The 14,734-nt window shown below is 40.8% G+C and overlaps 1 protein-coding gene across 1 annotated transcript; it reads right to left on the reverse strand.

The window, feature by feature from the left end:
- Positions 1 to 9,021: 9,021 nt before the first annotated feature.
- Positions 9,022 to 13,882, reverse strand: crp1 (C-reactive protein 1). The gene is given in 5 exon segments (XM_022190840.2): positions 9,022 to 9,341; positions 9,344 to 9,403; positions 9,406 to 9,819; positions 13,534 to 13,612; positions 13,733 to 13,882. Coding segments are annotated over 5 exon segments (687 nt in total). The 5' UTR covers positions 13,736 to 13,882; the 3' UTR covers positions 9,022 to 9,210.
- Between the last annotated feature and the right edge of the window lie 852 nt (positions 13,883 to 14,734).

Here is a 14,734-nt window from a genome sequence, read left to right on the forward strand (position 1 = left end):
CTGCGACTCTTCCTCTCATGTCGCTGTGCGTTGCTGAGACTGAGAGGCTGATGCACAGTGGCAGCTCCCCCCTCGCAGCCACGGGCTGCCCAGAGCACTGCAGATGATAGTTTTAATTGCTTTCAATCTTTCAGGCTAGTCCCTGCCCAGTGGCGCAGAGTGCTTGTGTGTGAGTGTGTGTGGTGTGTGTCTGTGTGACATGGTGTTTCCGTGTGTGTGTGTGTGTACATGTGGTGCGTTCCCGTTGAATAGTTATTGTCTGTGGATGCTGTATACATATGTGGTGTGTGCTGATGAATGTGTTTGTCCATTATGAGGGGAAATTAACGAGAATTAAGGCCTCGCAGTGCTAACATCTGACGCACACTTCTGCAGACGGAGAAAAACATGTATTAGTCAGCCTGCCACTGGTTCTGTCCCATGCGAGCACGCTCAGTAAAGGTGAAAAGGCAGAGCGGATGGTGAAATAGATCAGCGTTTTCCTGAAAGCTTACGTGCGTTTATAAATAATAAAAGTTTAAGGTTTTCATGCAAAGACCTCAAAACAACGCGCTCACGTCCTTAAAAGCATTGAAACGCGGTGAATCTAACAAAACCAACTCAATCAATAATTCAAAGGGAACGTCAAGATGGCATAACAGAACACAGCAAACAGTCTGTTTTTTATTCCGTATGTGTGAATTAAATACTTAAAGTGTGACTAACATCTACAGTCAACACCAATGAATGTAGAGCAACAATAATTACTGTCAGAGTGAGTCTGGTTCTGTGGTGGCAGGAACAACAACTGAGTGGATCTTACCTTTGCATCCATGAGTGTAATGTACACTACCAGTCAAACGTTTGGGCACACAATGGCTTTATTTATTTTATACATTGTAGATTTATACCAAAGACATTAAAACTATAAAAGAATACATATGGAATTATAATGTAAACAGAAAAGTTTTAATATTCAGTATTAATCAACAATGAAGAAAATAATACAAGTAAATAAAAAGCATTGAAATGAGAAGGTGTGTCCAAACTTTGACTGGTAGTGTATTAAGCATCATTATAGAGCAGACAATGAATCAGAAACAGTTAACTCAGTGAGTTTCAAATGACTTCAGACTGCTTATCTTGTCATCAACCCACAGACCAACAATGCACTCAATACAGAGCAAAGAAACAAAAATATTTTAAAAAAAGAGACCTTTTTTTTTTCATTGGACAGACCCCTTAGCTCTGGATTAGATGCACTAAAGGATTTTAAATAGAATAAATCTACAGCGAGATTCCCCTTCAGGTTTGCAATTTATGTTGCAATTACCAGAAATGAGGAAAGTGATTGGCATAATTTTATTCGTATACGTAAGCATCCATTCTGCACAGACTTACCTGTGGATTTTTGCTTCGCCTCTTAGTACCCTTTAAAGTCAAGTAAAGTCTTGGTGCTTTTAGCTCTTGTGACATTTTACTCACCGTGGGCTCATTTTTCACTCCTAAGATGGACTCCAGCCCCCCCCACAAACCTACAGAGGATAAAGCGGAGTGCAGATAATGGTGGATGCTTTATTTTTCTTCTCAATCTCTACATTCATCTCCTCCTGCAGTTCGTCTAAAAAGTCTGAAGACTGTTTGTCACACTGAGTCAGTGCGAAATTTCTAGTTTATGAGGAGCACAGTTTTGTTTGTTTTCCATGTAGAATGAAGTGATTTTGCTGAATTAACCCACTTTTAAGCTTATTTTTCCTGATAGTGAACCTTGAATCACACATGATTCATTCAAGGATTGGTCAGATGAAGGTAAAAATCTCTCTTTTTTTTTGATTACTGTTACTTGTGTATGTATATTAAGTGTTAGTGTGTATATTTTGTGCATGGATGGCATATTTAATAACAACTGTATTTATTATGCAAACCAGAAAAAGTCTGCACAATAAATAGTGCATGGCTCAACATTGTAGTGTATGTTGTACAGTCCTGTTTCTCATCTTCAATCCATTTTTCTGGAAATATCTTTATGAAATATTTTACAGGAGTTTGTTGCCATTGTAGTTTCTCCACATTTTTAAAGTTATCAGCACAAACAAGTAAGCTTCTTTGAATTACGTCTTTGAAACTAACTGCAGAAATATACAAAAATAGGCTTTTCAGTGTGAGGAACTAAAGTCTTTATCATGAGGTGAAATAGAAGAATGATTTTTTTTTTAAATGCGTTTTTTCTTTCTGTGTTTTTGTTTCAGCCACATAAAATAAGGCAATAGAATACCAAACAGATAATAAAACTAGAAAAGCACTCGGAGAGCGCATACCTCCGCCATGCCGTGTGTCTGTTTGTTTGTCTGTCTGTCCGTCTGTGTGTGTGTGTGTGTGTGTGTGTCTGTGTGTGTCTGTGTGTGTGTGTGTCTGTCTGTCTGTTAACAGCATAACTCAAAAAGTCATGGACGAATTTTCACCAAATTTTTACAGGATGTCCAGAAGAGCAAGAGTAACAATCGATTAGATTTTGAGGTGATCCGGATCACCGTCTGGATCCAGGATTTTTTTTTGAAGGTCGAAGGACAATTGAGAGATCACCTCCAAAATCTAATCGATTGTTACTCTTGCTCTTCCGAACATCCTGTAAAAATTTGGTGAAAATCCGTCCATGATTTTTGAGAGGAAGGATGCCAATCTTCTTTACTCTTTGCATCTAAACTTTGCCTCTTGATTTGATTCCTGCGACTGCGCAAGAGAGTCATAAATCCTGTGTATGGGAAAATGTAAAAGACCAAAATTGAACATAAAAATGAAAAGCTTCCATCTGATAAACTCTATTTGTATAAGGGGGAGGATGTATCCTCTGACCTGCTCACACCTCTCAACCTCGACAGAATGAAACCAACCTACTACTGAAATCCATTTACACAGCCGCACATGTATATCAGCCCCGACCCCTCCCTTCATATCCACACACACACACACACACGCTCAGACACACACATACACACATCTGGCCGGGGGGTAAATTAAGCCCTAACATTCCACAGAGGCTAATCTCCATCCATTTAGAGGGCTGTAATAATTTAATCAGGAGGCCCTGGACCATCTCCCAGCACCACACGCTGTGGCACGGCTCATATGTTCACAGAGAGGCCAGCCCAGAGGCGACGGAGGGAATTCACTGCTAAAAGCCACAATGCAGTCAACCGCAGAGCCGCTCGCTCTCCTCTGGCCTCTGATTGCTGCGTTCATTTGGACTGGAGGAGGCCGGGAAGCAGGAGGATGTGCTGGTGTTGGAGGGATGTAGCGGACAGTTAGGAATATAGCCAGTTTATTATACTGCTACAGTGGAAAAAAATGTTACATTTTCAATAAAGTGCTTACTTGTTTTATCACGCATTCATCTCCTACACTGTTATTGTGCACTTCTGAGCGCTGCTGTCTTCTTAAAATAGTAAGCTGAAATCACTTTTTATTCATGTTTCTTTAACCAGATGGATGAAGTGGTCAAATAACATGACCAATTGTAATTGCATTAATGATTAGAGTTTATATGTTGCTTTGTTGTTGTTTTTTTACTGTAATTAGAATGGCAGTCATTAATTTGCTTGTTTTTTTTCTTCCAATCTGCCCCAAAATCCTCAAGATTTTAAAAGTTTTATGATTACAGAAATATCAGAAATATGAAATTAATAAGCAAATTCCCAATTTCTACAACCGAAATCAGAAAAAAGACTTGCATATTAATAAATTAAACAATCATTAGTTCTCAAAAACAAAAAACACACTTCAGTGAATTTATGTTGCATTTCCTTAAGGTTTAGATAAAGTGGCAAATGTTGAGATATTCAGATATTTAGTCTCTTGCTTGAGTAACCTCCAAACACTTGGATTCTGTATTTACCATAATCCAATTAAACTTTTTTTTTTTTTCAAATTAGGCTCTCACTCCCTGGTAAACACAAACTTTAAAGTCAACTCACAAAAAACTGTGGAAAAATGCTTTTTAAATGTCTGAGTGATGGCAAAAGGAAAAAAAATGGAGGGTTAAACGCTGTGATGAATCTGGAAAAGCTGTTGATTAACCTTTTAAATTTAGTTAAATGCCATAAGAGCCTGATTTGCGCAAACATTAATCAGAATGTTTTAACTTTCCTTTCCACACTTGACAAAGGTCCTCCAGAATTCTGAATTCTCTCCAACTTAGAAGAAACTGACTTATGTGTACATTATGTGTCATGCAACCTTAATTTTTACTGTTTGATGCAATAAAACCACAAGTTATGACATTAAAGGAGTAAAATCAACCCTCCTGAACGTTTCATCCTTTCTAATGGTTTTATTTATCACAGGGCTGTTGTTTGGGTGTTCTTCTTATTCCGTCCGTCCCTGTTCCCCCTCAGCATTAATGTTCTGACACAGGACATGCAGCTCGCTCTGAGGTAGACAGCACGTTGTTAGCCGTCCGCCTGAAGGTATCACACCGGACAGAGCCAACTGCTCTCACACTCGCACCGGAAAAGGTCAGGTCTCACACCATCAGTGTGAAAATCCTGCACTGAAGAGCACATCTGTTTGCAACAATCCAGTTTGCTCGGATTACACACTGCACACAGCGCGCTCGACTCAGCCAGCGACTTAAACGGTGGCCTCTGCTGAGATTTTGGTGTTTGTAAACATAACATTTGCGTTGCTAAATGTCGAGTGATAAAAGTGTCATGCAAGTGGCCACTGTAACGCCTGCTCCCTGATTCAGACTGACTCTAATGGGGAGGCCTGGTGAATTTTTCATACAGCCCAGAGGGGGAGGACGAGCAACCTCACTGGCAGAAACCAACCTCTGAGAGAAAGAGGGAAAGAGGGACTGACATTCAGGTCATATCTTCACCAACCACATAGGACTCTTGGTGATCATTTGCTAAAATAAGATTAACGGAACTGCGTTTATTTTAGTGCCACAAGGCGTTTTAAAAGTCAAAAACTAATATCAAGACTGCTGGAGCTGTTCAGTAAGTTAAGTTATATTGCAGTCTTTTGGCAGGTCAACTTTTAAAATGAATTTCTGCTTTTTTGCACTCAGTAAGTATTTGCAAAAGTGATTTTGTTTTGTTGACACAATCAGTGGCTTTGTTAATGCATAAATTTCCAAATGAATGCTCAAAATATGCAGATTTTCTCCAACGTTTTGATCCATCCTCAATCATCCATCATGAACTAAATCTGATAAACAAGAGCAACTTGATCCTGATGCGTCCTTTGTGAGCCTTATGAATAAAAGCAGGCTGAATAATGCCCAGGATCTCAATTTAATGGCTGAAATTTCTGCAAGAAAGCTCTAAAAAAAAATTATCCATCTGTTCAATGCACACATGCCACAGCTCACTCGGATAGCTCGTAGCACTGTCTTGCGTATGCAAATATGTTTTGCCTGGAAATCTATTTGGAGTTGCTCGAAGGAATCCAGAATGGCCCTCCTTCTGTCTCCCCTCGCCGCCTCACGCGGGGCTCCTCTTGCCGTCTATCTCCTCTCGCGTGGAAAACATTTTCACCAGCTCCACACGCATGGACATACAGTCAGCGCAAGCGCCTCGCCTCAGACAGCTTACACCACCATGGGCCAATATGCAGATCTCATGGGCCGGCGCCGGCAGTCTTGTCCGCAAGCAGGACAAGGAGCCCTGCAACTGTTTGCTCAGTTGGATAATACATGCAACACAGGGACACAGGGAATAATTATCCATTCTGAGAGGAGGCCACTGATTTTGTCCTTATGTTAAGCATTTAAAAGGCCTTCTATGGTGCAGAAATGGGAGTGTGTGGGCCCAAAATAGATGTCCCCATGTGTACTAATTCTGTCATCTGCCCAAAAAAGTCAAATATCATGATTGTTTTAAAAGACAAACATATTTTCCACGATTCACAGAGACAAAAATGTTGTAGGGTCATATACTATAATGAAGATAAAGCAGGTTTTTAGTCTTTTTAACTGAAATCTGAAAGCTATAAGGACTAACTAAGGTGGATTTATTTTTTTTGCATCTTTAGATTATAGATTTAGATAATTTGATTCATCTGTGGAGGGAAATTAAGTTGTTACAGCAGCATGGATATTCAATAAAAGCAATGAGACAACACATGGGAAGTGAAGGTAAAATAAAATACATTGACGTAAAAGAAGCGAAAAATATAGAAAATATAACAGAAAAAATCAACAGAATATACGAGAGTGATACAGAAATGTGCAAATGAGAGTGTGCTTGGATGTGCAAATGACATAAGAAGGTGCAGATAAGTTTACAGATATAATGAATGATGTCTAGAATGTGAAATGTTCGGTATGTAAAGCGGTTTAATCAGGAAGCAGAGTGATTGCATCCTTGCGTGAGCTGCCAGACGCATTGAAAAGTCTTATTGCAGTGGGAGGAATGACCTCCTGTACTGTTCCTTGGAGCAGCGGGTTGATTAGTACCCCTCTTGGGCAGAGATGCAAAAAGAAGGAAATAACAGGCTCTATATGTGTGTGTATGTGAGACAGAGAGTGTGTGTGTGTGTGTGTGTGTGTGTGTGTGTGTGTGTGTGTGTGTGTGTGTGTGTGTGTGTGTGTGTGTGTGTGTGTGTGTGTGCGTACCAGAGGGCTGAGAAGCCAGGCTTGGGCAGATGGTCCACAAAGGTGTTACCACACAGTGAGTGGGCACCGCGATTGATGCATTGCAACATCCAAGAAGGTGGAACATTTGGCTGCTGACCCGCAGTCAGAACTCATTGGCCCAGCCTTCGCCTTATTTAGCTGCTGCGAGAGAGCCGACGGGTGATTTGGTCAGAATAACACACACTCGGAACGCAGCACTTTCCCACCTGAAGGAAGCCTGCCCGGGCCTGCTCGCCGGAAACTTCTCCCTCGTTCTGCAAGGAGGTCACGGTGGTGCAGGAGGGGAGGCCGAGTGCAGGGAGCCATGAGACGAACAGAGAGACGATCTGGAACTCAGGGTTACTGTGTTACACTTGGATGGAGAAGATCTGACCCTGAGCTTATTCTGAGGGGCCTTTGTTAGTGAAGCCTCTCCATATGACTTGATTTCTGCAAGTCATGCGTATCACATGTGTTTGTTTGCCTTGGTTTGTTAAGAACATGATTAAATATGAAGACAAAGCACAGTGTCAGCGCCGTTAACCTCTGCTCTGGTGGTAAAATGTCCATTTTTAAACTCTACTCAGGGGGCTTCTTTTAAATTAAAGCGTCTCTTGAGTCTAAAATTCTTGTTTTACAACTTGAGCACAGGAAACGACAATGAAAAGATCCTTTTTCAGGGAAACACAGAGAAATGAAGAACTTGGTGTTGATTCCTGCATAGAAGAAGAGCATTTCTCTATATTTCTTTCCTGTATAGAACTGTAATGTATTTCTAAACAGGTGAAACAATGTGAATTCCTGAACAAAAGCAACAAAGTAAATGCCATAGCTCCCCTTTTGGAGTCATATATACAATTGTGAAAAAGAATACAATTATGAAAAGAGTTCAAAGACGAAATACTCTCTTTAATTACAAACATTATTAGTTATGCACATGGCAAGATATTATTTCAGACCCAAAAGCGCTCTTACATCAGCTGCAACATGGAAAATTCATGAGTGAGTTCACTAACCAAAGGCAACATTAAGGCGCTGGATTTTAAACATGATAATTGCTGTTTGTCTCTCAGTGCAGATAAAGTCTGTAAAAGCTCATTTTATGCTGTTTATATCTCCTTCACAATTTAACCATCAGTAAAATTCTGTAAAGAATGTGTACTCACTGCATGCATAATAGCAAGTTTTTGTTGCAGTATGTTTAATTTTGACAAATAAATGTAGAAACTGAAATCAGTTTTTACTTGTAAATAACTTTCCCATTTGCAGTTTTCAATTTAAGCTTTATATTACTAACGGCTGTTGAAATGTGCTCTTAAATGCATTCTGACATCACAGTATTGTAAGCTGATGTCCAAGTAATCTGGCTTTTTTATCTACTTAATTCTCACCATATGCAAATACATTTAGGGTGAACAAATTTAAATTAGTTTGAATTGCCGCAATTAATTATTTTCTTCAAATTTGAATTAGTGCCAAATCACATTAGTGGCTACATGTATGGTAATAGTTTGAGGTAAGTGACTGTGTGATATGGACGAGTGCAGAGCGCCACCCCATGGATACATCTGGCACAACAGCTTCTGTGCTTGATTTTCACCTGTGAGTTCTCACACCAAGTAAAGGAAAATACTAAGAGGATTAGTATGAAACACAACACTGAGATATCACTTAACAAAAGGCTTAAGTGATGCATTGGCTTTTGTTGCCACTGAATTGAAGATAACATTTACTCTGGTATTTACTTGAGTGGAAATTCGAGAGAATTGCACTTTACTTCAGTGTTTTTATGCTATTTTTAATTCCATTCCACTACATTTCAGAAGGAAATATTGTACTTTCCACTCTTCTATATTTATCTGACAGCTTTCGTTACTTCCAAGATGCAGATTTTTCAAAGTGATGAATAAAACTTTTAAGACACAACATATTTTTGAAGATTAAACCAGTGGCTTCCAAAACTTTGGCTTCCGACATCTTACAGAAAGCATCGTGCAGTCCAGCTTACGTTTCAGACATCTGTTAATTGATGACAGCTCCACCAAATGGTGATTTTTTTTCCCTCTAAATTTCACTAGTTTAATTTCAGTAGATGCTCAACTGAACTGATACAGTCCAGAAGTTGAAAACAATTTGTATCTGAATAGTTAGTTATGTGACAACACCTATAGATTTATCTGCTCTTGGTGTATGTAAAACAGTATATAAAGTAGTTCAGCAGTAACATTTTGCTGAGAAACTGATGCTTCACTATTAATAGCATGATCTGAAGTCACAGAGGGACCAATCCAGTACTCTACTTCAACTACATTTTGGTGCAAATACCTAAACACTTTTACTCAAGTAGGATTTTTTTATGCTGCACTTTTACGTGCATTAGTAATTGGTACTGGTAATTTCGCTTGAGTAAAGAATTTCAATACTTCTTTACCACTAATACTGGCAAATCCAGAGTTTCTTCATGCAGCATAACAAACACAAACTTGTGAACTTTACAGAAAAGAGTTGAGGGTCATAACAAAAACAACACTGAATCTAAGAAAGACAAAAACACATATCAGTCCAACACGGACCTCTAAAGCCTGATCCCTCTCTGCACTGGACGTCTCAACCAGTCAGTCATCATCCACCACCATCACGTTCCCGTTCAGCGCATACTCAATAGTGCCCCAGTCGAAGATATTTCCCTTGGGGACCTTGTGTCCGTAGTGCCAGGCCTGAATCATGCTCCTGGAGAGCACAAAGTCCACATATTCAGATCAGTCACCTCCCCTACGAAGCTCTGCACGGCCTCCAACCCTCCAGGTGTTTGTCCGGGTCTTGCCCCAGGATGATGGTGCCTTTTGGACGGATGGTGTGACCAGGTTTGTAGACCTGGTAGGTGCTGCGTTTCCCTTCCACCCAGAAGGCAGCGAGGCCGGTGCGAGACTCCCAGGTGAGGCAGAGGCTCGTGCGGAAGGTGGTGATGGGAGGCAGGTGGAAGAAGGCGCCGTCACCGCTCATGTAGAAGGAGACGCGTCCATCCCTTTCACGCCACACGTTGAGCTCGTCGTAGTCGGCCGTGCGGTAGGCGAACAGGATGATCTGTCGCTCCTCCGGCAGCTCAGTGGCAACACGCATGCAGAGGGTGAAGGCCTTCAGAGACATCTCCTTCTGTGGGGTCAAGGCCACGAAGCTGAAATCCGTCTCATAAGGGAACACCAGGACTTTGTCAGCCAGACCTACTGGAATTAAAAAAAAAAACAACAACAACAAATCAGTGTGAAGAGCATACAGTCCATCCATCCATTACCTATACACCCAGCTGACTTAGAGTGAAGACAGGGAACCGGGAATCTTCTTGCTGCAAGGCGACAGTACTAACCACCGAGGCACTGTGCAGCCCACAGCATAAAAATTGTCAGGAAAAATTACAAAAATTCAGTTTGTCATGGTTTACGCATGTCAGAGTATTCAAACCCCTATCTAATACTGCTGTATTTAATCACCTATTAGTATTGAAGGCTATGAAACACAATTAAGCTTCAAAACAACAGTGAATTTCAATTGTGGTTGGCCTACAGACACACTCAACAAAAATATAAACCCAACATTTTTGTTTTTGCTCCCATTTTTTATGAGATCTAAAACTTTTTCCACATACACAATATCACCATTTCTCTCAAATATTGTTGACAAATCTGTCTAAATCTGTGATAGTGAGCTCTTCTCCTTTGCTGAGATAATCCATCCCACCTCACAGGTGTGCCACATCAAGATGCTGATTAGACACCATGATTAGTGCACAGGTGTGCCTTAGACTGCCCACAATAAAAGGCCACTTTGAAAGGAGCAGTTTTGTTTTATTGAGGGGTGGGTCCACTCCTCTTCAATGGCTGTGCGAAGTTGCTGGATAATGGTGGGAACTGGTACACGCTGTCGTATACGCCGATCCAGAGCATCCCAAACATGCTCAATGGGTGACATGTCCGGGGAGTATGCTGGCCATGCAAGAACTGGGAAGTTTTCAGCTTCCAAGAATTATGTACAGATCCTTGCAACATGGGGCCGTGCATTATCCTGCTGCTACATGAGGTGATGTTCTTGGATGTTTGGCACAACAATGGCCCTCAGGATCTCGTCACGGTATCTCTGTGCATTCAAAATGCCGTCAATAAAATGCACCTGTGTTCTTCGTCCATAACAGATGCCTGCCCATACCATAACTCCACCGCCACCATGGGCCACTCCATCCACAACATTGACATCAGAAAACCGCTCACACACATGACGCCACACACGCTGTCTGCGATCTGCCCTGAACAGTGTAAACCAGGATTCATCCGTGAAGAGAACATCTCTCCAACATGCCAGACGCCATCCAATGTGAGCATTTGCCGAATCAAGTCGGTTACGACCACGAACTGGAGTCAGGTGGAGACCCCGATGAGGACGACGAGCATGCAGATGAACTTCCTTGAGACGGTTTCTGACAGTTTGTGCAGAAATTCTTTGGTTATGCTAACCCATTGTTTCAGCAGCTGTTCGAGTGGCTGGTCTCAGACCATCTTGGAGGTGAACATGCTGGATGTGGAGGTCCTGGGCTGGTGTGGTTACACGTGGTCTGCGGTTGTGAGGCTGGTTGGATGTACTGCCAAATTCCCTGAAACGCCTTTGGAGATGGCTTATGGTAGAGAAATGAACATTCAATACACCAGCAACAGCTCTGGTTGACATTCCTGCTGTCAGCATGCCAGTTGCACGCTCCCTCAAATCTTGCCACATCTGTGGCATTGTGCTGTGATAAAACTGCACATTTCAGAGTGGCCTTTTATTGTGGTCAGTCTAAGGCACACCTGTGCACTAATCACGGTGTCTAATCAGCATCTTGATATGGCACACCTGTGAGGTGGGATGGATTATCTCAGCAAAGGAGAAGTGCTCACTATCACAGATTTAGACAGATTTGTCAACAATATTTGAGAGAAATGGTGATATTGTGTATGTGGAAAAAGTTTGAGATCTTTGAGTTCATCTCATAAAAAAATGGGAGCAAAAACAAAAGTGTTGCGTTTATATTTTTGTTGAGTGTAATATAATTAACAAAGGAGAAAGAATAAACTTTGGACCAGTGAAGTCAGTCTAATCAGAGAAGTGATACTGACAGTAACTAAGCTACTGAAAAACACCAGCACTGACTGTCCCTGTGACATCTTTCACGTCAGAGAGATCAGTTTCAAAGTCAGTGTCTGAAAACATACTTCAACTGTCATAAAAACCTCTCCAGATCTGGATGATGAATTAATTAAGTGCACATCCTCCAGGAGAAACACCTTTCCTCTTGGATGCCTGCAATGTTATTTATGAATATTTAAGTCATCTGCACTACTCCGTGTTAAAGCAGCAGTCACTGTTCAGTTACTGCAGTGGTTTCTCCAATTGTCCTCCGTTTCACTTGTTTGGTGGTGGATTTTTTTTTTAAAATGTATATGAATTGGTGTAAGTTGGTTAGAAAAATGCTATTTTATGTAAGGTCGAAGTTACACATTTTAACTGACACAAACCTGTCTAACAAAAGACAAGTCAGCATGGTCATCAGCAATGTTAAACTTGATGTGAATAATTTTAAAAGCATCAGACGACAGTTGTCCCCATCTGCTGCAAAGCTCTTTGTACACATTTGGTTTTTTTCCCCATCTGTCTTACTGCATTACAACCTGGTTACAGGCAGGTGCGACTACACTCAAACCGGTGTGCTCACTCTACAAACAAATCCTTAAAGTATTAGACAAAAAGCCAAGAGATCATCATCACTGCAGCATCCTAAAAATACATAACTGTGGGTGTTGTTAAGTCGAACAAAGAACTGAAATCACAAAGGGAACAGCAGCGTTCCAACTTGCTAGCCAAACTGTGAAAAAACTTCCTACCCAAACTGAAGTACAAGCAGCACTCTTGCTCCTCATGCAGCAAACACTCCTAACACTTCAAACCTACGTGAAGCCTGGCTCAGTCTCCTAGCAGTTACACAAGTGCCTCATTACACAAATCAAAGCTTTGAGTTGCTACTAACCATCAGCTAGCAGACGCAGGGAGACGACAGAATTACAAAGAACGCAAAAGGACAACAAGAGACACAGAGGCGAGCTGCTGACATAGAATCACGACCACCAAGAATAAGAGGCTAGCTGCATTTTTATCAGTAGATGTGATGATCGCTGCAGCTTGATTGGAGTGCAGGAATGGGCAGCGGTCCAATCACTCACAAGGACAGACAAGGCCTGTATGGTCAGAGAAACATCATCCCAACAGCCAGGCTGGAGGACAGTCTGTATTGTTGGCATCTTTTTAAAACACTAGGCCTTTAAAGAATTGCATTAAATTACTGGACTTTCCAGTTGGTTCCAAATGTACATCCAAGTTAATAAAAGTTTGGTTTAGGAATCATTCCTGGGAAGCCCCTAAGTGTCCATCTCCTTCCACAGATTGTAATCCTACTGAAACTTTCAGCATTACTTTACGAAGTCAGTATCATCGTTAATAGGACTTCTTACTTTTAAATTCTGGTTTTATTTAAGCTTACTTATTTTTATATTTAGTAATGCTTCATACCTGTATCTTAATGTTTTTCTGTTCAACACTGTATTTATTCTCATGTTATGCCATTTTTTTCCCCCCGAGCAATCTGGACAAAGACTTTCCTTCAGGACTAATGAGTTCTTTGTTATCTTATCGAAACCAAACAGTATTAGTAATCTGGAAGTTTTTTCACACGAGAAACATGCTGAACTACAAAAACAAGACGCCACAAGCTCATTATTTATTAGGGGTCACAAAGGCTAAGGGATGTCATTGTTAATAAACACTGATGTCTAGGTTTAAATAGACCTTTTTGGAGAAGGTTCTGCTCAAACTCACACTATATGATCTTTTTTTTTATTTTAAATTGAAATCCATACCTTGTGTGGCTGCGGAGAAAGCCACAGTCAACCCGATGACACCAAGAAGAGCCACAACAAACCTCTCCATGCTGACTCTCTGCAAACACGCCACACATTCATGATCAGGTATCATCTGACAGCAATGCCAAAGCCATAACAATTACAACGCATGACAGGATGAATTATACGACAATAAGGGCGAAACAGGTTTTCTTACCATGTTGATGTTGTTTCGTTATTCCTCTGTGTTGCTAACTCAGTTCCACTCTCCGCTGACCCGTGCCCAGTGCTCTTCCCTCCTAGCACAGGCCATGACGTCAGCTCTGTAATGGATGCTCCGACAATGGGCTCGGTGTGTGAGGGCTGCGTGACACCATGTGACTGAAGCACACATCATTTCACCTGTGTGTCCACAATATCACTACAGAGTAAAATACAGTGTTTACATCATACTCAATAACTGCCTGAACCATTATATTACTTTGGATTTGCTTGTAGTGACTACAGAAGTTAATTCAGTCTTAAAGAGTCAGTTCACCCACATTAAAAAAGTGAAAGATTCCCTCATTTAACTGTAATAGGAAGCAACAAAGCAGATATTTTTGGGTTTTATGTTAGGGTATAGGGTTATTTGTTGCTGACACGGGTGCCATTTCAGATTTAATTACTTAATGCTACTCAAAAAAAAAAACTTCTGAAAAAGCTAAGGTCTCGCCAGAAATAATGACCCTGGTTACTGAGGACTAAAGTCACTGGGAACAGTTTTCTGAAATTATTTTTCTACTGAAGTAATGGTCCAAATAAGACTCAGGCCCAACCTATTTTAAAGGTCAGCAGAGACACACAGCTCCTGCTGACATGTTAAGACTAAGTACCTGTAATTATGTGAGCGTATTAGGCTTTAACCAAACCTCATTTCTCCAGGCAATAAGTTTCTAGCAGTGACATGACAGAATGGATAAAGTAACAGACGCCTGCAAAAAAAAACAAAAAACTGTTTTTTTCCTGCCTGGGGGAAAGAGAATTTAGCCAGTACCAAAGGAAAATCATCAATGCTAAATGATAAGAATGAAGAATAAATAGATCTTTTTCAAACTGGTTTTGTCGACCGAGGTTCAATTTACTCAAACATATTACACTTTTTGTTCACTGAAAGGTCAGAAATAAGAGAAAAATGTCTCCTACCAAATAAGGTGACACAGGCTCACAGCCTTTACTG

Source organism: Acanthochromis polyacanthus, chromosome 19 (genome assembly GCF_021347895.1).
Source record: "Acanthochromis polyacanthus isolate Apoly-LR-REF ecotype Palm Island chromosome 19, KAUST_Apoly_ChrSc, whole genome shotgun sequence".
In the NCBI taxonomy this organism is placed as follows: domain Eukaryota; kingdom Metazoa; phylum Chordata; class Actinopteri; family Pomacentridae; genus Acanthochromis; species Acanthochromis polyacanthus.